Source organism: Thunnus maccoyii, chromosome 20 (genome assembly GCF_910596095.1).
Source record: "Thunnus maccoyii chromosome 20, fThuMac1.1, whole genome shotgun sequence".
NCBI classification, from domain to species: Eukaryota; Metazoa; Chordata; class Actinopteri; order Scombriformes; family Scombridae; genus Thunnus; species Thunnus maccoyii.
The window spans coordinates 4,986,241-5,010,932 of NC_056552.1; the positions used below are offsets into that span (position 1 = coordinate 4,986,241).

At 38.9% G+C, this 24,692-nt stretch overlaps 1 protein-coding gene across 10 annotated transcripts in view; it reads left to right on the forward strand.

Annotated features, from left to right (window-relative positions):
• zgc:114120 (uncharacterized protein LOC619267 homolog) overlaps positions 1 to 12,762 on the forward strand; it is a 125,555-nt gene extending 112,793 nt beyond the window's left edge. For 8 of the 10 annotated variants that reach the window (XM_042397301.1, XM_042397300.1, XM_042397308.1 and 5 more), the window contains 2 exons: positions 135 to 242; positions 2,521 to 7,455. In XM_042397301.1, the coding sequence (XP_042253235.1) occupies positions 135 to 242; positions 2,521 to 2,673 (261 nt within the window). In that variant the 3' untranslated portion in view covers positions 2,674 to 7,455. Of the gene's footprint in view, positions 1 to 134; positions 1,568 to 2,520; positions 7,456 to 9,364 lie in introns of those variants that run through there. The other 2 variants (XM_042397302.1, XM_042397307.1) reach the window with 2 other exon arrangements.
• Positions 12,763 to 24,692: the final 11,930 nt, after the last annotated feature.

Consider the following 24,692-nt stretch of genomic DNA (forward strand, 5'->3'; position numbering starts at 1 on the left):
AGTTTGGACGTAGTAGTGAAACAGCACCGTACATTCCTGATTTTTGTTTTTATGTACATTTATCATCATCATCATCATCATCAGTGTGATAACATGTCTTTGTCACACTCTTCCACAACAACCGTGGATCAAAGATATTTCAGAGAACGCCTGTAAAAGATTCCCCTTGTAATAAACGGTACTGCACCCTACAAAAGGCCACCCCCGACCCTCCCTGCATCTTGGGGTCCTTGGGCAGAAAGGTAAATTTAAAAGTCCTCTGCCTCTGCCACACCTGTGGACTGTGCTTTTATTTCTTCTACCTGTCCCTTTGACGTTCTCTTCCCCTTTTTTTATTCACAACTTTGCTTACCGTAAAGCTTTATACCTACTAACACAGTGTTATCACCTCTATTCAGGGTAAAAATCAAATGAAAAACTCTCAACAAAAGTGTTCTGACCTTGATTTATCAAAGACCAGCATATCCAATACATACAAACCTTTTCATACACATTCCTTCATTCACAATGTCAGAGCGTAAAGTTCAGTTTGTCATTTTGAGAAACATGTCATTTTAAAATATGCTCCATTTCAGTTCATCAGATGTCACTGAAAATAACCCAAAACACCAAATACATTAAACGGTTGAATCTTAGTAGTTAGGTTAAATATTTTGACCTATCCGACATGGAATTTCAAGACAACACTATTTATGAAACACCAAAAAATATGTACAAGTGGGGGCCAAAAAGTTTCCTGGGACTGTTAAAATAAACTGTATCTATACATCTGTCAGTATTACCTTTCTAATCCCCTTCAAAGTTCTCTCCTTGAGATACTATACACTTGTCCCGCCACTGGAAACGTTGTTTCCTGTGGTCATCTTTTGTCACCGTATCCAGAGCTTCCTGCGTTTCTTCTTGTATTTCTTCCACGGTGGCGAATCTTCTCCCTTTCTGCCCTAAATTTCACACAAAGCTGTAGGCATGTACACTTCCTGGCAGCAAATCCAATACCTGCATCGTACTCTTGTGCTATCGATTGCTTCCCGGAATTTTTGGGCTCCCCCTCGTATCTTCTGGGATCTCATATACAAAAAAAATACATGCACTTCTATATACTTTCAAATAACATATTGATTTCAAGTAAATTCTGCACCAAAGAAGCAGGAGAAAGAAAGAAAAACATACAAATAATGTATATTAGATCACATAGCAAGCAGCGTGATCGCAGCTGTACTGAACTTCTATTTCTAACCTTGTTAACAGTTCCTCTCCGCTGACTCAGCCTCCTGCTTCCTCTCAACACTTCACATATGATCTTTGTTTGTGAAACTTTTTTTCTTTTCTTTGCTTCATTTTCTCAGTTAACCACTGCTGTAGCTTTGTAAACACACAACCTTGTAATTGATGGTGTGAGTTGCGGTGAGTCAGCGCGGACTGAGGCGGATGATTAGTTTTGCCTCGCAGACTGTGAGCGGCGAGGGCACATCTTGACAGCTCCGGCGACACATTTAGCTGAGTACAGAGGTCTTGTTTTTGTTGGAATTATCTCACAACGGCACTAAGCAGGTACCTGTCAAAACAAAGGAGAGCGATGGGGGGGGAGGGAGGGTTAGAGTGGGGACTTCAGGTTCAGAGCTGCAGACAGAAAATGTTTCTCAGAGACAATCTATTTAAATTCAGATCCTTTTTATACTCACTGAAGGCATTCAGGGCACCGCGCTATCTTTAAAGTTCCTGCCAACTGTAATTAATGTCAGCAGAATGAAGAGGAAAGATAAGATCCTAATGTTGGTCATTAAAATGATATTTGCCGTGGTAGAGCATTTTTATTTTCAGTGCACAAGCTGATTAAGAATTCATGAGTGGCTAAAAGCTAAAACTGGACACTATAGAGATAGTCTGTGACATTTATTCACTTTGTTTATTTGCTTGACATAAACTTAAATAAAAAAAACAAATGTGGAAAATAAAGAGCACAATTTAAATCACACAGTAACAAAAGAAACGCAGGTTGAACCATAAGCCAAGAGGTTTATTGAAGAAAATACATCATATTTCAAAAGCAACAAACAACAATCATGTGCAAACCTGATTGTACGACACTGTTATGGATGTAAAAACAGTTGGCAATGAGGAACCTTCTACACGTTTTTAAAAAGCTCTACAGAAACATTATCAAAAATTCTGTGAGAAACTCAGAATTTGGCATTTGAGTCCTTGCAGGCCAAAGCTGATGACTGCTCCTAGTTTTGTATTTGTGTACGGTGATAAATATGCTGCAATAATCATTAAAGGCTAAAGACAGAGTGTTATTCAAATACATTCATTTTGAAGACATATCTACAAACATTCAAACGCATATCTAGCAGGTGTTTCCCTCAACTGGAACTGATTTTAGAAGTCAACAATCACTTATACTTGGGCGTCCACATACTTTTGGCCATGTAGTGACCATTTACAGTACTGGTTACTGTAAAATAACTCATATTCTGAAGGCAGTTCTGTTCATTCCTGTTAATCTCTTTGCTCCTACAGAACAGCAGTAACTCTCCGGGGCCGACGAAGGGTCCCACCGTGGCAGCCAGGCTCAAACACCTTCAACAAGGCAGCCTGGAGAGGCCCAAAACCCGCAAACAGAAAGAGGATTTCCCCAAAGTCCAGGGCCAGCAGCAGGTATTCCACTTCTAAAACCTCCACCTCTGATGCTTCGTCTGCCTCTGACTCTCCTCTCTGCTGTCACTTCAAAGGAGGTCCCCCCCCACCCCCGTCCCCCTCTCCCTGCGACTTGGCCCTACCAGCAGACAATATGAGATTACACAAAACCAGAAGGGGGAACTATCTACAAAAACCTTGATTTTTACCAGTTCTTGATGTGTGTTTTGACATTTGAGTTACTGGATCTAAACTAGCTTGCTTAGAGAACAAGTTTTTGTCGTGCGAGTTATGTCGATGTTTTGATTTCCCCGAGGAAGGTCTTGGTGGTGCTTGTGACTGATTGAACAAGCTTTATTATGATAATAATAATAGTCAGATCACTTCGGATACATCCTTTGCCTCCAATGTGTGACATAATCTTCAATAATGCCACGGAACGATTTCATATCTCAAGGTCGAAGTGATATTTCACCATGATCCAGCCATGTATTCTCTCCCTCTCATCTCTCTCTCTCTCTCTCTCTCTGTTCATCCGGTAATTACCTCATGCTGCTCTTTTTGTATCACCCATCTTTTAAATATGGAGGTTAGCAGGCGCTGCTGCAGCAGTTGCACAGTATTTTATTATGACGATGTGGCTCGTATTCAACAGCCTGAAAGGTTCACATTCCAGCCAAGAGGCCAATCCATTAAGCTACAGTAGCTCTCTTAGAATTGCCTTTTAATAGCTCTGATGCTACAACTTATTATGCAAAATGACAAGAGTGAAGCACAAAGTGCAAGGTTACCTGAAAAAGCTGTTTTTTTTGTTTTTGCCTTTTTAAAAATTCTTTTTAGACAAGTGTCTCAAATTTAAAGGAAAAAGAGACAAGGACTCAGTTTGTGGATGGAAAAGGAAAAACTAAATGGAAGCAATGAAACGCAGAAGAGTTGAATCTTTTAAGCAACTAAGGTTAATTTTTTTTAATTGTCATTATATAATATAGGACTGCAGTATGAAATTCAGTTGTAGCCCCGTTAACGCTACACGCATAGACGCAAATATTAAAATATTTTAAAGTAGAATAGACTAGAACAAAGAATATAAAAGTAGCACTAAAAAAGAAATTAAAAAGGAAAAACTATATTTTATATACAGGGAATATACAGTTATGTGTATACATACAAATATGTACAAAATAAACATAATATGCAAGTTGTAATGCAAAGAAATCTTGAGATAACACGAGTGCAGGAAGTGCAAATGTGTGTAATGTGCATGAGAAGACAGAAAGTTACTATTTATATAGTTATATTTCAATGTAAATTTCAAAGATGTTTATCTAGTTGTGCTTAACTTAATGGATTTATAGCATTGAAATATTTAATATTTTCTTTATTTATGTTGTTTGAATTCCCCTCTTTGATATTTCCAGTAATTTCAGGTTGTTGTACAAAATTTGAGCGTCTTGGCTCTGAGGATAAATAGTCGAATCAAACATCTGTCATTTCTATCTGACTTTGTGAATCTGAAATTACACAATTCTCACCACACAAATTCAGACAGATGGTTTTCATTTATTTATTCCAACATTAAATATTCAGGAGTGATTAAATTTCAGAATTAGGCATTCAGTTGCTTATAAAATTCAAATTTATGACCTTTCTTTGCTTCCGAACCCGCGTCCACACATACAAATTCAAACACAGGATGCTATTCTTTGTGGATTTAATCTCATGACATCTCGGTGCTGACGACCTCGACTTGAGACGTGTGGAGGTCGAGAAAAGTTTGATTCAAGGCGAATGTGCTCCTTGAGAAAATCAATTGTTTTCTATGTAAAAGTGCGAAGCTGCTTCTTCATTCAATATGATTAAACTTCAACTAGCTACTTGGAGAATAAATAAGAAAAAACACATCCAGACATCTCTCAGGAAAAAGAACTACTTTGTACGCTAGTCTGATGGCAAAGGGAGAAAATAAACGCCCAATCAGAGCTCAGTATGTAAATTACCGGCTCAACTCTAAATGCCTGCAAGCTTCAGGCTGATGAGAGGCGAGAGAGAGTCTGAATGTGTGAACAGGAGGTTAAACTCAGTACTTGGCCGATGAACTCTGAGGCACAGCCTTTAAATGTGAAGCTCCACTCGTCTTATCTGTTCCTGCAGACACTCCAAGCTGCCCCTGACCTGCTGAGTGGAGCAGCCTTGACCCATCCTTGGCCACGGTCCTCTTAAAAAAGCGCTTTCAGAAAACGATAACAGTCAGTCAGTCAGTCTCAGCCAGAGAGCACCTCAGCCGCTCACACAATCCACGTCTTCTCATCCTCTCTCCGTTACTTATCTCCGAGACTGCATTTGGGGCAGATGCAGGAATCTGTTCTGATTAATTGATAAACTGAAAGGGGTTATTTTTCTTTTTTTTACCCATTAAAAATGCATTACCTCATCTTTAAGAAATGCGTATAAATATGCCTTTTTAAGAGTTTATTTTTCCAAACACACTCTGTAAGCAGCTTCTCCACAGCAGCTCGGAGACTTCACTCTGTATCAGGTTATAACTTCCCAGAGAGGACGGTGTCTTTGACAATACCTCCCATTAGCAGTTACACCAATTAGCGCATTGCTAACATGGTTGACCTGGACTTGACACAGAGACACAATCCGGGCGAACGTGGCACTCCTTCTGCAAAGAGACGGCCAGCATTAGTATTCATGACCGGTCGTATCTTGTGCTGATCTGAATATCAACTCTAATGTGCGGTATTATTTTTTTTTTTGTATCATTTCCCTTGGTGCTTTTTAAATATTAATTATATTTTATACCTACAGTACAGGAAGTGAACTTGTGGCTTTAGATAATGTCATTCAGTGTTATCTAACACGGTGCAGAACTGTCTATACAAACAATTACCTGCAGAGTATCTGTTGTAATTTAACAAATGGATGAAGTGTTACTTTTTGCTTCAGCATCAGTAGATGTAAATGCATCTCTGTCACCCTGATGAAGGATGCTGTAAACTTCACATGATGCCTGTTTGAAAATCAGCAGAAGCGGTTTAATTAGTGACCTTGACTTTGATTGTGAAAAGTGTTTGTTAACCAGCTGCTATTAGAGGACGACATCAATCGCTAAGAGCTGTCAAAAGTCTGAACAAATGTGACATATGCTATCTGAAAAAACAACACTTTTTTTTTTTTTTGACATGTGTAGGCATTTTTCTTTCCATCAGTGAGTAGCATTTGCTGCATTTGCAAAACGCCTCCAGTTTATTCCCGAGGTTGATGGAAATGTAGCTGCTCCTCTGCATAAAAAGAGGCGGTGCACTTTCTAATACCTTTTCAAGCCTGGGTGGTGCACCTGTCTTTGCAAGTCCTTTTGTTCCTGAGAGCAGTGAGAGCACCACAGATGCACCGGTGTCCCTCCTGAGGCACCGAGCAGCACCACAGCACTGCAAACTGTTTTTCTTTCATTGTTGAACTTAAGCTGTTGTCAAGCTTGGATTCTTCCCCCGTGTAGTCCCTGTTCTAACACAGTTACACACAATATGTGCATTCATGAGATGTGAAAAGCTGTTTAAGAGTATTTTATTCAGCCAGCCGTTTCTCCTGTTATCGCAGGCGGGTGTTTATCCTCATGAGGACAGGAAGAATCTGTTTTCATCTGAATACTTGTAGACAAAACTGTGGTTTTACTTTGACTTTGTCCCCTTGAGGATTCTATACTTTAAATGATAATTCTGGTTTATTACAACTTTAGTCTTGTTTTTGTAGCTTCGGTCATAATTCCTTTAGTAATAATAAGTTGCACTGATGAAATTAATTGCTAAAATCTAAAAACCATAAGCTACTGACTTACGGTAGCTGTGTACACACAGTTTTCATTTACAGTGAGGGATTATTACAGATAATTTAGAAGTTTAGAAAGTGGTTTAGATAATCTGCATAAACTGTTGCCATGTTTTACAACTACGGTTGAGTTTAGACAGTAATTAGGATTGAATCTGCTCATCAAATCCATTTAGGTTCAGCTTTTTAAACATTTTCTGTTCAAAAAAAAAAATTAAAATAACTTTTTAAAAAAAGAGTGAGGAGAGACAACAAAGTCATAGGCGCTTAAAGCAGCATTCATTTATTTATTTTTTTGACACTTTTGCAGCGGAACAAGCTGAAATAACACATATTATCATCTTATAAAGTTATGGAAAACATGTTCATTCATTATCATTCATTCTGAGTCATGTTTCTGTCCTCCTAATGAACAGAAGTCCAATATTCACTCTCCTTTTAGCTCCGTTTTTGGTCTCCACCACCTCCCCTAGGGAAATATCTGGCTCTTTACCTTCCTAGAAGCTCTTCTCTCTCTACCAAACTGTGTCTACTGTTTGGTGGGTTCATCAGAGCTTTTCCCACTGAAAACAGCTGCATTTTGCCCACTGGAAACACAGTTGATGAGAGCTGCGAGACTGAACCAAAGTTTCGGGTGGTAAAACCAAAACAATGAGCTGAAAGACACTAAAACGCTCTGTAGAGCTGAAGGCGGCTGCAGAGCGACTCTTTCACATTACAACAGTCAGTTGATCGGTTGTTAATATAACATTTTGATCAGTGCAGCTTTAATGAAGCTCCTGTCAACCCGGAGCTGCTGATGTCTCTGTGTTTCCAGATCTCTACGGTGTCATAACTGAAAGAAATGACGGACTAAACAAGATGTAATAAACCAGATTTATCCTTCAAGCTTTCTTGGCAGCCTGTAGGCGGACATTCCCGCAGTGGCACGTCTGTCTCTACACGCTCGTTGCAGTAAACGTTGTCACTCATTAATCTCGCTAAACGAAACTTCTCGCAAACCCTTTTGCCTCACTGAACATTTGGATGGACGAACCGTCACCGGCCATGTGTGTGTGTGTGGCCCCCCCCCCCGTACGCATCTAATCGTAGGGAAAACTTCTGTTCCGCTAATGTGCGGAGCCGTTCATTAACACTGGCAGCAGAGGGAGACGAGGGGACGGCCAGGTTCTGGTTGTTTTTTCCAGTTGGTTTATTTATTTGGCACATAAAGGAGCCTCTGAGACTCCTGCTGCTGCTGAGCTGTTAAAGAAGGATCAGTTCAGATAGAAGCAAATGTTTTCTCAGCAGCACCCAAGAGCCTCGGCTGATAGAGAGGTGCAGTCAGGGAAGCGATCCTCTGCTCCTCCCCTCTCCTCTCCTTTCATTCCCTCTCTTCTCCTGTCTTTTCACACAGTCTTCTACCTCCTCCACATCTCCTTTTCTTGTCTCCTCTTTTAATCTCCTTTCCTAATTTGTCCTCTTAATTTCCTCCACCTACTCTCTTCTTCTCTCCTTAGTTTCCTCTCCTCTTCTTGTATCCTTTCTCTCTTCCACCTCCTCTTCTCTCCTTGTCTTCTCTCCTCTTCTGCATCCTCCCCATCCTTCTCTACCTCCTCTCTTTGATTCCTCTCTTAACCTTTACTTTCCTTCCCTCTCTTTTCCTCTCCTCTTCCTCCTCCTCTACCTCCTCTTCTTTCCTTGTCTCCTCCTTTTCTGATCTCCTACTGTCTTCTCCATCTTTCCAGTCCTTGTTTCTTTCCCTCTCTTCTCCTTTCTGCTCCACCTCCTCTCCTTTTCTCACCTCCTCTCCTCTGCCTCCTTTCCTCTCCTCTTCCTGAATTCTCTCCTCTCTTAGTTTTCTCTCCTCTTCTTCCTCCACCACCTCCTCCTCTCTCCTTGTCTCTTCTCATCTCCTCACCTCTCTTCTTCCTTCCTCATCTTCCCTCTCCGCCTCCTCTCCTCAATTCCTCTCCTCACCTTTACTTTCCTTGTCTTTTCGTCTCCTCTCCTTGTTTCCTCTCATCTGCTCATCTCTCCTTTCTTGTCCTCGTCTTGTCTCCTCTCCTTGTTTCCTTGCTTCACTCATCTCTCCTTTCCTCCCCTTTCATGTTTCCTCTCCTCTCCTCGTTTCTACACCTCATTTCCTTTCCTCCTCTCCTGATTTCCTTCCTTCCCCTCTCCTCTCCTCTCCTCTTGCCTCCTCACCTCTCTCTTCTCTCCTCTCCTTCTTTCCACACCTCACAGTTCCTTCCTCTCCTCTCTTTTTTTTCCTGTCCTCTCCTCTCTTCTTCTTTTCCTCATCTGGTTTCCCATCTCTCATTTTTTTCTTCTCCTCCCATCAAACTTGTCCTCTGTCCTCTCTGACATCTCCTATTGTGCATGACATTTATTATCCCACCTCTCCTGCCTTATATTTCATCCCTCTCTCCATCCATCCCCTCCTCCCTGCGTCACACAGAGAAGAAGGAGCTGAATAAGGACACATTTTCAGTCCCAGAGTCCCTGACAGCAGAGCAGCTCTGATCACAGCGTCATGTCTGCCTGTGCGCACATCTCTCCTCGCTCTCTGATCTACACACAAGCACGAGGACTGTCACGCTGATGCACCAAAACCTGACGTCCCCGGCGGCCAATCAGGAAATCGAAGCAGAGAGTAGCGGTAGCGCTGGAGGAAGGAGGGGGGGCAGGCGGGCGGGATGGGGGTGGAGGGCGGAGGGAGGGAGGGAGGGTGGAGTGTTCACACAGCTGATCACAGATGAAAGATTTAAGAAAAAAAACTTGAATTACATTTGTCTGTTTGTAAATTTTGATTTTTTGTCTTTTTTTTCCCTCCCTTTCACTGCTTCTTGTTTCCATTCAAAATTTTTCTTGTTTTTTGTCTTTTTTTGCCCTTCTCGCTTGCTTGGTGGGGCAGCGCTGAGCTTTTGTGATTGACTCGCTGCTTCTTGTGCTACAGCAGACAACGCCGCTCTCATCCCTCTGGCCAATCATCAACAAAGCCTCTCTGACGTTTTCCCTCCTTCTCGCTGCTTTTTCTCGCATCAGTTTGGTCTGTGAGCCAGTTCTTCCTTTCTTTTTTTCGCTCTTCTTCTTCTTTTGCTTTCTTTCCATTCTCTGTCTGCTTCTCAGGTCTCAGCCGGACTAATTACGTGAGGAGTGAGTACTCGGATCGTTCTGGTTTTGGACTCAATCCTAGTTAAGATCGTGAAGGCGTGAGATTTTGTCATTTGAACAATTTGTCCGACTCGATCAGCTAGAGGTCACCAAATTACAGTATTACACAAAGGGGGACGTTCATAACACACCATTAGATAAAGGTTTATATACATCAGGAGGTAAATCTGCTCTGGACCTGCAGTATGAAGCAGTGAGGAGACGTCACGTCTAACATCGATGTTGTTAATCCATCTTCCACCACATCTAACAACCAAACACAATATCTGTGTCCCAATTCCATATTACACACAAATACTCAGCAGGTTTAGAGTCTGATGTGTGTGAAAGAAAATATGAATATACTGACATTTATAAGCAGTATATTAACATTTAATAAATCATTAAAAATGCATTATAATATAGCTGTAAGATATGAGTATTAATGTATTTCCTGTGGGCTGGTATATAAACAGATAATGAATGACAATATAGTAAAAAACAGTTGTAATAATGTTCACAGGAGAAGCTGTACATTAATAAACACTTATATCTGCTCATAACTACATTATAATGTTATAAACTATTAAATGTTTATATGCTGCTTATAATATCTAAATTGGGGGACTTAAAGTAAAGTATTAATGAAAAAATTAAAGATTCCTTCAGTGTTTTAGTACGAAGCTTTCATAAAGTTGTTTGACTCACAAGAGAGATTTTTTTTAATAAGTCAAAATGAAAGCAGCCGTAGTCGAGCCATCTTGACTTTTAGTCTTTTAGAGTAAAGTTGTCAAGCTCCAAAAATGATGCTTCCTCTGGAAAGTTACCACAGCGACAAATATTTTATGTTTTGTCACAACAATTGGGAGATAAAGAGTAGAAATACTGCGTTCACAGATCAAAGTGATCTTTCAGAAACCTGCCATGATTGCTGTGGCCTAGACACTTTCATCCGGCCCACATACCGCGTGGAAGGATGACACATGGGCTCCTGTTTCCCAGATCTGGGCCACAAGCAAACCGTATGTCAACCAAGAACAAACCAGATAAACCAGAACTGGCCCACACCCAGAATACACACACCTGAGAGCGCCGCATCTTTACCAAAAAACGCCCACATTTGATTTATTTGGGCCGTATTTACTATTTTACATGTGGGACATTTCAGGCTCACATCCATTTTGTGCCGCATCATTGCCTGAAGTGGGGCACCTCTGTGTGGTATCTGGGATTTGATTGGCCAACGCCAAATGATGTTACATTGCGGTGTGACCTTGCATCTGAGAATCTGTTGAATTAGGGAGCTGCGTTTGTTTTGTTTTATTTTGAACATGTCTGGGCTCCTCACGACAAGTAAACTGATCTCTTTGTCCAAAATCGGGGAAGTTCTCCTTTAAAACAAACTGCGGATGGTTGTCAGACAGTTCAGGAAGAACTTGGAAAACAAAAAAGTGTCAAATCTTTGGAAAATTTGCTTCTTTTTTATTTGGTAAAATTTACTTAACAAAGCTACAGTTTGATCTCCTTGTATTTCATTATTTCTTGTCTGTACAAAATGTTAAAGTACATTGATTTCTTGCGTACTAACAGCACTAACATTAACAGTATATTATAAAGGACATAATGTGTACAACTAGTGTGTTATATGGAATTGGGACATGGCTGAGTTTTACCCCTCTAACATTGCTGTGTTGAAGAATCAAAGCATCAAAGTATTAAACCCTGATGTGACATGTTACACAGGCTAAATCTTACAAATGTGGAGAGTTGAGATGAAAGATTTTTTTTTTAGGGTGAAACATTAAAAACTGTGAAACAAATCTAAAATAACAAGATAAATAACCCTGCACACACAGGCTCTGTGCCGCTTGACATTTCGCTGGAGGGAAATCTGAATCTCACACTGAGAGTGTGTATTTATACCACTGGCAAAAATCAAATTACAAGATGTTTCAGTATATAGTTAATACATTTATGGGATGTATTAGTATTCAGAAATAGCATTAAAAGCTAGCACGAAAAAGAGAAATACACAGTTCAAATATAACCTAAACCACTTCAGATATATTGTATGTATATTATATGACCATTTAGTTTTTGTTCGGAGAGATCGCTTTATTAACATGTAAAAAAGAAAAAAGTGTCATCTATGTTTTATATAATCAAGCTTTTTTTGTATTTTTATACTTGAAGAGGATTCATAAGCATGTAACACATTGATTCTGTAAATTATTATTTTTCTGTTTTTGAAGATTTTTTATTTTTTCTGCTATAACCATGACCACACTTTGTTGTAGAAATCACAGAGACGCAGTACGCAGTGGTGGGAGAGAGAAGGGGGGGGGGTTGACGGTTGTGATGGACTGAACGGTGTAGTACCACCACATTTATTTTGAAAAAAAAAAAAAGCAAAAAAAAAAAAAAAAAAAAGCACATATCCTCCTCCTTCGTCTAAAACGATCACCTCACTGATAGGACGCCCCATTTTGTAGCTGTTTTCCTCTATTATAACCAACAGTTGTACGTACACTACACACACTATACAGTTTAAACTCTATCGATGGTTTCTTGATGAATGTGTGATTGTTCAAAACATTTGTGGATGTTGGAATCATGTATATAAACCCAAAATAATATATTACAAAACTGATTTTATGTGGATTTTTTTTTTTTTTTTTTTTTTTTTTTAAATCGGAAAAAAAAATAATAATCCAAAATGGCATGCATACTGTATACATTCCTGAAAATCTGCACGCTGGGTCAACAGAGGTCTCATTTTATTGTCAATAATTCTGTGTATACTTGTGAGTGTATGATAGGATAAACAAATTGTACAGTAACATAGATTTTTTGTATTATGTTCAAAATGGGTAGGTAAAGCCCCTTTTACTGTCAGAATAAAGAAAAAAAAAGATAATTATACCTACTTGAGAAAGATATTTGAATGATATTGTATATCAACTAAAATACTGTTTCTCCAGTCTGAGAGTGATGCTTGCTGTGTGGGGTAAGTGTTGTTTGTGACTCGTGAAGAAGAATGAATAACCTACTACAAAGTCAGTATAACTAAAGACCAAGTTTAACAGTGCAAAAACAACACGCAACTTTGTGTATGGAAAGTAAAAGTTGCTGCTTCATGTGAGAAAAATTATCAACCGATCAAAAAAAAAAAAAAAGGTTGCTGCTTTTGTACGTTCCTGTTGTGTTTTTGTGACAATAAAAGTGACCCTCTTATACATGACGGTTGTAAACGTCTCATCTGTTCACGGTTCGGTCATTCGGTACATTTTCACAGAACATTTTCTTCTCTGAATTATTTTTTATTGTTTTCTGTTTGTAAGTTTGTTTGTTCCACAGTTTTCCACCAAAACTTAACTGCAAAAACATCATAAAGTCCTTTCAACTTGATGGTGGGATATGATCGTTAGCATAATTAACACCACCTAAATTGCTATAAAAGCTTCAGCAAACCTGCCAACCTTTATGCATTTTGACATCAAAATACGTTGGTGCAAGTTGTTACTTTAAGGTACACAAAAAGAGGCCAATTGTCTTTTTTTTTTACACCTAATAATGGATAAATATAGCTGAGCCAATAGAAACATTAAGCTGGTATGATTGTTTCTTCCAATGCTGGTTTATCTTGTATAATAGTTTTAATGTCAGTCGTGCTACACAGTGTGGAGCCAGAAGTTGCTGCAGGAAACCTCCCAAATCAGTAAAGTTCATGTATTTCTGTTTCACCTGCTATGCCCTCAGATATGTCTGCTTACTTATGAGATTATATTAACTGGAAAGTCCTGATTTTTTTTTAAGGAAATGAGCTGTAACACTCACAGACTGATATAACGTGTTGCTGTCTTTTCAACCACTGAACTGCTGACACAGATGTTTTCATTATTTTAACTTCACCAGTATGCTGAGTAGGCTGCACAATAGCCAGCAGTAAATTTAGGGAAAACTAAAAGCTTCTCTAGCCTGACTTACATTACCCGTTGCCCCTGGTTACACGTACACACGAGAGGTAAACTGGCCCAACTTCTCACTGAGGACACTTTGAAGTGAGGAGAGGAAGAAAAGAAAAAGTCACTGTGAGATACTGAGGCAGAATGGGCCTGTGGCCAACTAGGTGTGTGTGTGTGTGTGTGTGTGTGTGTGTGTGTGTGTGTGTGTGTGTGTTGGCGCTGTGTAGTCTATAACTTTGCCTACTCTAGGAAAACTTCAAGGAAGGGAAACACGCCCCGTACAATAATTCATTGTGTGAACAGCAGTGATCCACGTCTCACACATCCAGGTCACTGAAGATGTACTCAGAAAATTCATCCAGGTTCAGCAGGTCTGAGTCTGGTCACGCTGGCGTTTAAAATGATGAAATTCTGCAGCAAATCAATTCGTTTCTATGGATTTACTGTGATCAGAGGTGAAGTAAATGGGTGCAAATTTTTCACGTTGTGTTGAACTTTTGTGAACTATGACAAATGAAATTGAAAGCTTTCTTTACAGAGCTGGAGAGTCCAGAATGGAGGAAACTATCGCTGTTCATTAGCTGTGTAATTATCCGGTTTTATTTAACCTTCTCTGTCTGAGTATAAACTGCTCCAATAAAGAGACAGTAATGAGACAGGAGTAAACTGGAATAATCTGTGTGAATTTATTGTTCCTTTAGCATCAGAGCTAACGCTGCTAAGGCTGCAACCAACAATTATTGTCATTAATAAGTCAATAGGACGGTTGTTTTCTTTAATAGCCTAATCGATTTACAGTGAAATGTCAGGAAATGCTGAAAAATGATGTTGATTATTCCCTGAAGCTCAAGTTAACATATTAATATGATTTGATTTGTCTGAACAACAGTAAAAAACCCCAAAGATGTTTATTATCATGGAAAACTGATGTTGAGTTTATTATGGGGAAACTAGCAAACGTTATTATATAAGACAGAAGCTGGTACTTAGGGATTTTTTTCTTTTTTTGCTTGAAAAATTACTAAAAGAATTAATCAATTATCAAACATGAGTACAACCATGAATAATGGAGCCCCAGACAAACTCCAGGGCCCCAAAGGAGGTTAATCTAATATATATCTATCTCATTATAAGTGATGTTACACTGTTGGGCAGATCTACATAAAGACTGACACCAATAATATCTAAAAAAATCAAACATCTCAGTAAATTTGCAGCTATTATGCATATCTGACACACTAACAGAATATTAATTTTTGTAAGTTTTAGTTTCATTTTAATTGCTTGAAAACATTCAGAAGAACTCCCGCACACTGTCTCGGTTACTGCTCAGGTGACAGTAATTCTAATAACCACTCGTTACAACCGAGGTTTGAAGAAGAGCATCTCTGACTCGCAACACTTCAAACCTTGAAGCAGATGTGCTGCAGCAGCAGAAGACCACACTGAGCACCGCTCCTGTCAGCTAAGAACAGGAAACTGAGGCTGTAATTGGCACTGGCTCACCAAAATTGTACAATAAAAGATTTGAAAAATGATTTCTGATACAACATTCAGGTAGTCGGGTCAGAATTTGGCGTAAACAACATGACAGCATGGATCCATCCTGCCTTGTATCAGCGCTTCAGGCTGCTGGTGATGTGATGGCGTGGGCGATATTTTCTTGGCACAGTTTGGGCTCCTTAGTACCAACTGAGCATCGTTTAAACGCCACAGCCTACCTGAGTATTATTGCTGATCATGTCCATCCCTTTATGACCACACTGTACCCACCTTTTAATGGCTACTTCCAGCAGGATAACACACCATGTCACAAAGCTCAAATCATCTCAAACTGGTCTTAACGGCCTCAACAGTCACCAGATCTCAGTCCGATGGGATGTGGTGCAACAGGAGATTCACATCATGGATCAACTGTGTGATGTTATCATGTCAATATGGACCAAAATCTCTGAGGAACATTATTAACCCATTATTTTTATTGGATGTATGCCAAAGAATTAGCAGCCAACATGAAAGTTTGAGGTTTATAATAGTTGAAATAAAAGAATCTCTCAGCAGCGATGCTTTATAACATTCCTTAATAAATCAGAAATGTATCATCATTTAATACTGAGTGCATCAGTTTTAATCATGTTGACTCTGAAGCCCTCCCCACAGACAAATAAATGTCACAGATTAGTTTGAACCAGGCAACGCTGAAATTAAGCAAATATGGGCTCAATTAGATTCAAACTGCGGTGTGATGAGGTCGGGCATCATTCATTTAGACGAGATGAAAGTTTAATGATTCATGAGGAGAAGAGGAGTCGTTGCATTTAGCAGGAGGAGAGAAGAAAAGAAGAGCAGGAGAAAGGTACGGAGAAGTATGAATAAATGTTTCCCTGCGGATAATGTATGGCTGTGGCCTTCACAGTCACCATATCTCAACCCAAACAAACACCTGTGGGACATTTTGGAGTGACGTCTCAATCAACATCATTAAAATCCCAAATGAGGGAGAATCTTTTGGAGAAACGTGTTCATCCCTCCAGTAGAGTTCAGGCTTGTGGTGAAACACTGTACAAAGACACTTTTTATTGGGTTTTATTATGATAGAAAGTTACTGAAAACATATTTATGTTTAGAAACGGGAGGATCTTTTCTGAAATTGAGGTGAGAGTGCAGTCCAGCTCTGTTTAACGTAATAGTTCAGCATTTTGGGAAATACTTATTTGCTTTCTTTGTGAGAAGAGATCAATATCAGCCACATGTGTTAAGTATAGAGTAACTCCCAGGAAGCAATAGCTCTAGCTCAGCATAAAGACAGGAAGCAGTGCCTGACTCTTTCTGAAGTTCCAAGTGTAAAATCACAAGCGTCTCAGTTCACGTTATAGATAAATAGATCAGTTCTATGCTTCTGTTGTGGCACCAGAGGAAGGTGACTGGCCGGGCATTTGGTTTTTATGGGTGAGTGTAACAAGTGTAACCAGTTGACTCTTGCATTGTGTCGTAAGGATGAGGCTCAGACGAGTGTTTCATTGGAGGCCACCATTTATTCCGGCAACTGACAGAAGTAAACGAAAAGAAAATATCCTCCGGTCAATTGTGACGCTAACTCAGGCTCCTCCACAAATTAAATAACAGAATTGTGTTACCATACTGTACAATAAGTCCAAACTGATAAACAAACTTCAAAATGGAGTGCACAATATCGCTTACCTCCCCCATGAAGTATGACAACAAAAGGGGAGAGGTAAAGGCGGGGCACCCACAAAGGTGAACGTAGGGGTACAGTGAACTGAGGAGTAGCAGGTCAGGATTTAACTATTTACAAATTTTGTGTAATTATAATACATACACTGCACAGTTGACCCTAATACACGGGCCCGCAGCCACATTGAAGGCTTGTAGGAGGACACCTACATGTTCTGTTCGTGGTTTCAACAGCTGCCGTCACAACTACGACATGTTCCCCTGAAAGTCACCAGATAACACGGTCAGTGGTTAAACCGAAACTGTTTCAGTTTAACCACTGACCGTGTTAACTGGTGACTTTCAGCTGAAAGCATCGTGGTTGCTTGTAGTGATGGCAGCAGGCTCCTAAAAGCCTTATCAATTTTACTTTAATCAATCAGTCCATCAATGTGTTTATTATTTAACCATTTACAGAAGTTAAACTGTGCTGATTTTTTTTACATGTTGTTTTCATTGTGACTAATCCTGAGAAGGAAACGAAGGCCAGCCGGGGAAAATAATTCCTAAGAAGACAGACAAGCTCACAGTGAATCTTCATCATCACTTTTCTGAAGGACTTGACGCCACTTCATAAAGGGAAGTCAGGTTTCTCTCTTGTGTAAAAGGTTTTTTTCTGCCATTCACTTGTTTCATTTTTCTTTCTCTCACTCTTTGCTCGACTTTCATTCTTGTTTCTTTCTCGCTCAGTGAGCTGTGAGCCTGGAGGCCGACTATCTGCCAGTTATAACAGAGGACATTTAAAGGTATTATAAATTGTTTATCCTTCTGTTTATTTGTGCTTTTATATTTTTTTAAACAGTAGTTTGACTCATGACTAAGTTTTGTTGACAACTCAGGATATTATAATTAACAGATTTACATTGACCCCCTTTTAAAGGGCATGAACCTTGAGAATTACTTTTTCAAACATACTTGAATATACATATTTGAAATCCTTTGAATAAATGTTCAGTTCCATAAAGCTGTATTGTCCTCTTTTATGCTATAATTGTTAAGGTTTATGTGTTTTTAAATGTAAAACTGAGCTGATTTCAATACTGGATCATTATGGTTGACGACACATTGTTATTTGCAGTATATGTCTGCAATTTATAGTTGTTTTTATTAATATGAATAAGAAGAAAACTTTTCATTTGTTTACTGTAACATTTACAGTAAAAAACTGTTCATCACATTCTACAGCAGAATACTGTTATAATTTTTACAGCAATTAACTATTAAAGTAAATTGCGTTAGTGACACTGTAAAAAAACAGTAAAATGCTGGCAACTACAGCTGCCAGTAGTTTCCTATAATTTTACAGAGAAATTTGTGACAGTGTACTGTATTAGTTGCCTGTTGACTTTGAGATTTTTAGACATCCTAAATGTTAATTAAGAGGTCTGAGACCTGCTGTATTTTGCACACAAGCCAGATCAAGTTTATACATATGATCTATACACTTGAATATGCAGAAATGTTCTGTGCAGCAAGAAATCAAACTGCAAATGTTCTTCATTAACATTTACATTTAAATGACCAGTCTGTAGGATTTAGTTGTATCTAGCAGTGAGGTTGCAGATTGAAACCAACTGAATACCCCCCCCCCCCCCCCCCCCCCCCCCCCCCCCCTTCCAAGCCTCTAGGAGATCCTACGGTGGTCATGAAACTTGTGAAAAAGGTGAAAGGCCCTCTCTAGAACCAGTGTTTGGTTTGTTCATTCTGGGCTACTGTAGAAAAACACAGCAATTCTTGTTTTCAGGTGATTATACACTAATTAAAACATATTTATGAATATTATATTCCATTTCTGTCAAATCCGTTCCACTAGATGGCAATAAATTCTGCACACTGCACCTTTGATGTCAAATGTTCCCAATTTATAAACCTGCTCATATACTGTATATGTTTAAATCACGCCCCAGGATGAAGATCAGATGAGGGCATGAGAACAGAGCATTGCATCAGTGAGCGAACTACAACCAGACATCAGCAGCTCTCTCATTAACTCAGGCTTGGATCACCATGGCAATGGACAATAATTAGTGTTAAAGTGCTCCTTTGTTTACCTTGGGGAAATAAGCCAGAGGCTAAAGGTGATCCACGGCTGAATCAGCTCTGTAATGGAAGAGTGTGAGTTGTTACGCAAAATAGAGTTCAGGTTGACCCTCACCCTCTCCTCTGCTCTGAAGCTTTGTCATCTTTTTTAGCAGTTTGTTTTACTTCCTTAAAGCTGCATTGATTGTTTTTTGGCCACTAGGGGGCAAAGAAACATCGCAACTATAGACTGTATATAAAGATGGATGTAGCAAGGTGTGAGGTCACCTACTGGTTTCATTGAAGCTGGTTTGAAGCCCAGAGTTGTAGCTTATGGTCGGCAATATCTTTTCCGTTTGAAGCCAGGATCTTCATAATAAGGAGTGTTGCCTTTCACAATCTGGAAACATATCTCGCTATGTCAGACCGAAGCCTCCACTCACACTTGAGCTAGAAACACCCTCAAACTGTCATTTTAGTATTTATTTTATATTTACTTGAGTCTGGGTCTTAACATCTTTTAAAATAGACATAAAACACATGAAGGTTAAGACTAACCTTCTGAAGTTTAATTAATTATCCAAGTCCAACATTTGCTGTGAAAGTGCTGCTCTCCGTGATGCATGTGGTTTTTAGCATTTTGGCATGAGCAGTATAAATTTAAAAATGTGACTGATGAACAGATGGGAGCGTCTTAAATGGCTTAAATCAGGATACTTTTCAAGTTGTGATTCTAATACAAATCAGGCAGGTTAATAGTTGTTTGATGCACCCTTTTTTCCCCTCAAGGCACCTGGAAGTGAAACAGAGTTTTATTGTCAGCAGCTCCGCCCTCCACTGCTCCACTTCCTGCTCTTTCTCCACTAAACACATCAGCCTCACACTCTACAGATGTCTTTACTTACTTCTGTGTGAACATGTGTGAACCATCTACAGAGAAAATGAGACCAAAGGCATTCGAACAAGCAGAACAGACAACAGACTGTAAGTACAAATGAAACTCTCAGACGCTGAATCTGCCGCAACAAGTTATAACAGCAGCTTTACTTACTTTTAGCAAAGTAAGGATCTATCTGATACAGAGTTTTTCATAACATGATCTTTTACCGCTTAAAAATTCTTGTTGATAGTAGTGTCACAGCAGCTTGTCGGCTCACTGCCACAGATTGACACAGAAACAGATTTTGATGTCATCATTGGTATGTTAAAACTTGTTACGGCAAAAGACAGAATTAGGATAAAGAAATGATCACTGCTGTCTTTACTTTGGATTACGACTTACCCAGATCAGAACTACAGGTGGCTGCAGGCAAAAATAAGAGCACAGCAGCACCCATTTCAGAACCTGCCCTACCACAAATTGTATGGAGTGTCAAATGTGCCAAAAAATGATTGACTTTTTAATTACTTTTCAGAGCTGCTACGATTAGTCCATTAATTGATTAGTTGCCAACTATTAAATTAATCGCCAACTATTTTGATAATCAATTAATTGCTTTGAGTCTTTTTGTTTTTTGAAAGTTAATGTAAAAATGTAAAAAAAAAAAAAAAAAAAAAAGTTAAATTCTTTGATTCTTTGATTAGTTGCAGCCCTAAGACTTTTATAGTGTTCAATTATGATACATGAAAAATTCATGCTTAAAAAAAAAAAAAATCCATCAGGTATTAATTATTTAAATTAGCATTTAAGTTATAATCCTTAAGATTTTATAAAATCAAACCCCATTTTTTTATACTATTTACAGACTGTATTTTTTCAGTGGCAGCCATTGATTCAGTAGATTTCATTGTTTGTGGCAGAGTCCACCATTCCCCAGCTCATTGCTATCATCCTCGTATAGCTCCTGTATCACAGCCGTATTAAGTCACTGCTAATGCTAAACCAACATTTCCTACTGCTGCTGCTTCACACACGTATTCAACTGGCAAACCAACAAGTTTATTTACAGCTTGTTTCTTCTGCCCTCTAAGTGTCCAAAAAAAATTAAAATTAAATTAAATTAATACACCCACATGACATTCAAATGAGCTTTTTAAAATTGATCCAATGACAGTTCAGCCTCCATAAATTTGAAGCTACTCTATTGCTTTTACTACTTTAGTAAAAGCGATAAAAAAAAGTGACAAATAGAGGATGTTTTTTCTTTCTATGCACATTTCTCGTCAGGAGTTGTTTTTTTTCCTAACATCTCTAACATAAGGCAGAATGTCCTTGGCAAGTTTCAAATCCTTTGTTTTTCATTCGCAGGAAGAAAAATAAGAACCTCAGCCTCTTCAAGGACAAGCACTCCTGGTTCTGTGTTTGAAAATTCTCCATTGATTTATGGATCCTAAGCTGCTTCAAACACTCGAATGCTCAACTTTCAAGTAGACTTCTCATAAATATCAGTTGCATTATTGTGAAGAAGAAGAAAAAAAGAAAAATGGAAAATTTATTTGATTTTGAAGGGGGCTATGTGGACTACAGACTATTTACCACTCCTACTGACCTAAAAGATGAACTCATAACACATTTAACATCTTACATCCAGCTCTACAATCAACACCGAGACCGTCTACAAAGAACTTCAGAGAACTTCACTCAGGCAGCTGTCCGAGTTCATGAAATGGACGACGACAGCTCTGAGAACACGGTGGTCCAAGGTCTGCTCTGTGTGTTTGGGGGAGTGCTTGGTGCATCTTGTGGGGCTGTTGCTGGTGGCATCATTGGGGCCTTGGGGGCAGTTAGCGCAGCAACTTGCAGCAGGTTTTGCGGAAATGTTAATGCACTCGGTGCAACTGTCGGCTTTGTTGGCGGTGTATTCGGTGGTGCAGTTGGGGGCTCATTTTCTGGCGTTGTTGGTGGTGCAACCGGCGCTGTAGCTGCAGCAACAGGATGTTCAATTAATGGTATAGTCAGTGATGTAACATGGTTCACCATTGGCTTTGCAACTGGTGGTGCAATCGGAGGTATTTTTGGTGGGACAGTTGGAGCAGCAGGAGGTGCAGTTGGTGGTGCTTTTGGTGGGTTGTACGCTACAAGATTTGCAGTTAGTGTAGTTGGATTTGTAATTCATCATTTCTGTGACACCAAAGATTCAAAAGAACAGAAAAAGGAGACAAAGAAAGTGGACATTATACAGAAAGCTGGACGAGATTTCCATGAAGTGATTGAACCGCTGGTGATGGAGCTAAAAACAATCAAAATGATTAGTGACAAAATGGCCCCCAGTGATGCTGTTCTCTGTGTGTCTGAACAAACTGCAAAGACTCTGACTGCTGTGACGGTGATGGAGAGAGCAGAGATCAGTGAGTCTCTCAAAGATCTGACAAACTGTGTGTCCAGTGCTGAAGAGGTAGCGATGCAATGCAGGCAAGTCACTGTGGAACTGGAGAAAACGAGAGCAGAAGTGGAAAAACTTTTGGTTTCATTGAGGAAACCTTGAGGCTTCCTGATGTGAAACTGCTAATACATCAGAATTGCTTAAAACAGAATATTTACTTGTGTTCTTCCAACTTCAAAGGAACAGTTTTATAGTTTGGGCAATATACTTATTCACTTCCTTCCCGAAAGAGCTACAGCTACAGCTACACATAATGTCCCATAAAACCACAAATTTTCATATTTAAACTTCACTTTTTGTACAACTAAACAAACAAGATAAAACATGTTATTTACTGAGCTTTAGAGGTGCTAGTAGGTGGGTTCTGTTACCATTGGACAGAGCCAGGCTAGCTGTTTCCTCCCAGCGGCAACCTCCAGGGCTGAAAAATGAAGCCAATGTGGAAGTGCCAAAAACTGCAGTTCCTTGAATGGCCACTTGAGGCTCCAAAAGCGAGTCAATCCCCATAGACCCCCATGTTAAAATGCCCAACTTCACAGCAGAAATAAACATGTTAACAGCCTGGTACAAAAAACGGTTTTGGTCTCTAAAGCTAATTTCCTCTTTCATGACAACTGTACAGGGGTGAATTTTTTTATAACTCACCCGTTTAAATTTTATTAAGTCATAAAGTTATGCATAATGAATGACATGGCTGCTTTGAGTGACAGGTCTGCCAGCCGCTAGGTGGCCTGTTTCAGCCATTCGGCCCGCCTCTTAGCCCATTTTTGATTGGCTGGGAGTTAGGCAGAGTCATGTACTGCCAAGATGGCGACGGCCAAAGTGGCTTGAGCTTCAAAACCGCTCTTCAGAAACCAACGGGTGACGTCATAGTAACTACGTCCATATTTTTATACAGTCTATGGTTTCCCACTGTTTCCAGTCTTTATGCTAAGCTAAGCTAATCAGCTGCTGGCTGTAGCTTCATATTTACTGTACAGACAATCAATCTTATTTTTGGCAAGAATGCGATATTTATATATATATATATATATACATATACATATATATATGTGTGTATTCCCTAATATGTTGAACTGTTCCTTAAATAATACAAAGAAACACAGCTAAATAATCAGGACATTTACAGATGTCAGGATAAAGTCATAAACAGGCAGTAATCATTTAACTGGATGGATGTTAACGAGGATATTTGATTGATAGTAACTCCAGTGGATTTTATTATTCACATATGTTGATTACTTCTGATTTTTGTTGTTGTTGTTGTTGTTGTTGATGATCTTTGGTCTCTGTTCAGTATTTGGAGTGATTAATATTTTATCATTTCCTTTCGCATGATATGAAATCTGATATGAAAGCCATTTTAGATAGATCAATGTCTTACTGATATCCTTATGTATCCTTATGTATCCTTATGTGAAAATTCTTTTTTTACATTCCTGATTTTTCCTGATTTTATCCATTTACCAATATTTATACTGTTCCTTATCTTCTTTTAATTGATATTAAAGTTGAGTTAACTGTATTAATGTATGTTGTCGTGTTTTGTTATTAAATGTGTTGTAGATCATTGTATGCTTGCAGGACAGAAAGACAGTTGAACTATTTATTGTATTACTTTGTGTGTGTTCTGTTCAGGTGTGTCCCTGTGATCTATGACAGCAGCCATGGTTGCAATAATTGCCTTTTTTAATTAACATTATCTCAAGATCACAAATTATGTTTTCATTATCATCTCATAACAGGAAAAGACCACAGGACAGTGGGTTAGTTGAGTCTGCATTACATTACATTACATACATTTGGCACCTTTGTCCAAAACAATTTACATTTTGTAGTAATTTGGGGTTCAGTGTGTAGTTCAAGGGCACTGCAGCATGTATCCAGGAGGGGAGAGGAACGGTAATCTCAGCTGTAATGGCCGACCTGCTTGACAGCTACAGCTGCCTTTTGTTATGCTGAAAATGAGATATTCAACCTGGCCTCACGAGAAAATTACTTGTTATCTTCTATATCTATATCTATAGTAGAGATATCAGGAAAATTATTGCACAGTCTCAAGATCTCAAGGAATTAACAAGAATAACTGAGTGGTCTTTTTTATTTGTTATTTAGCACTGGATAGATAACATGATAACCCATGAGGACACAATGACACAGTGGGTCCTGTCTTTTAAGGATGAAACAGTTAAATGAAACCTGCTCACACCTACAGTTTGTGATAATTAAATAAAAAAGACCCAAGGAAGAACAAGTCCAAATACAAGTTCTACCGTCAAAAACACTGTGGATCTACACTGTTCTTAAAAGTGTTTTGATTATTAGTCCAGGATGAAATCAAGTGTAAATTAGAATATATTTGACATATTTTTTATTGTAAATTTCTTTTTCTTTTTTATATTATTCACGATTACTTCATTTAGTGTATATTTTGACTGCTAAGGCTAGTAGGTTTACACACACAAGGAATTTCCTAGTACTGTTTGTGTGAAAGTACTTGACAATAAACCCGTTTTTGATTTTCATTATCGATTGTCTGTAAAATGTT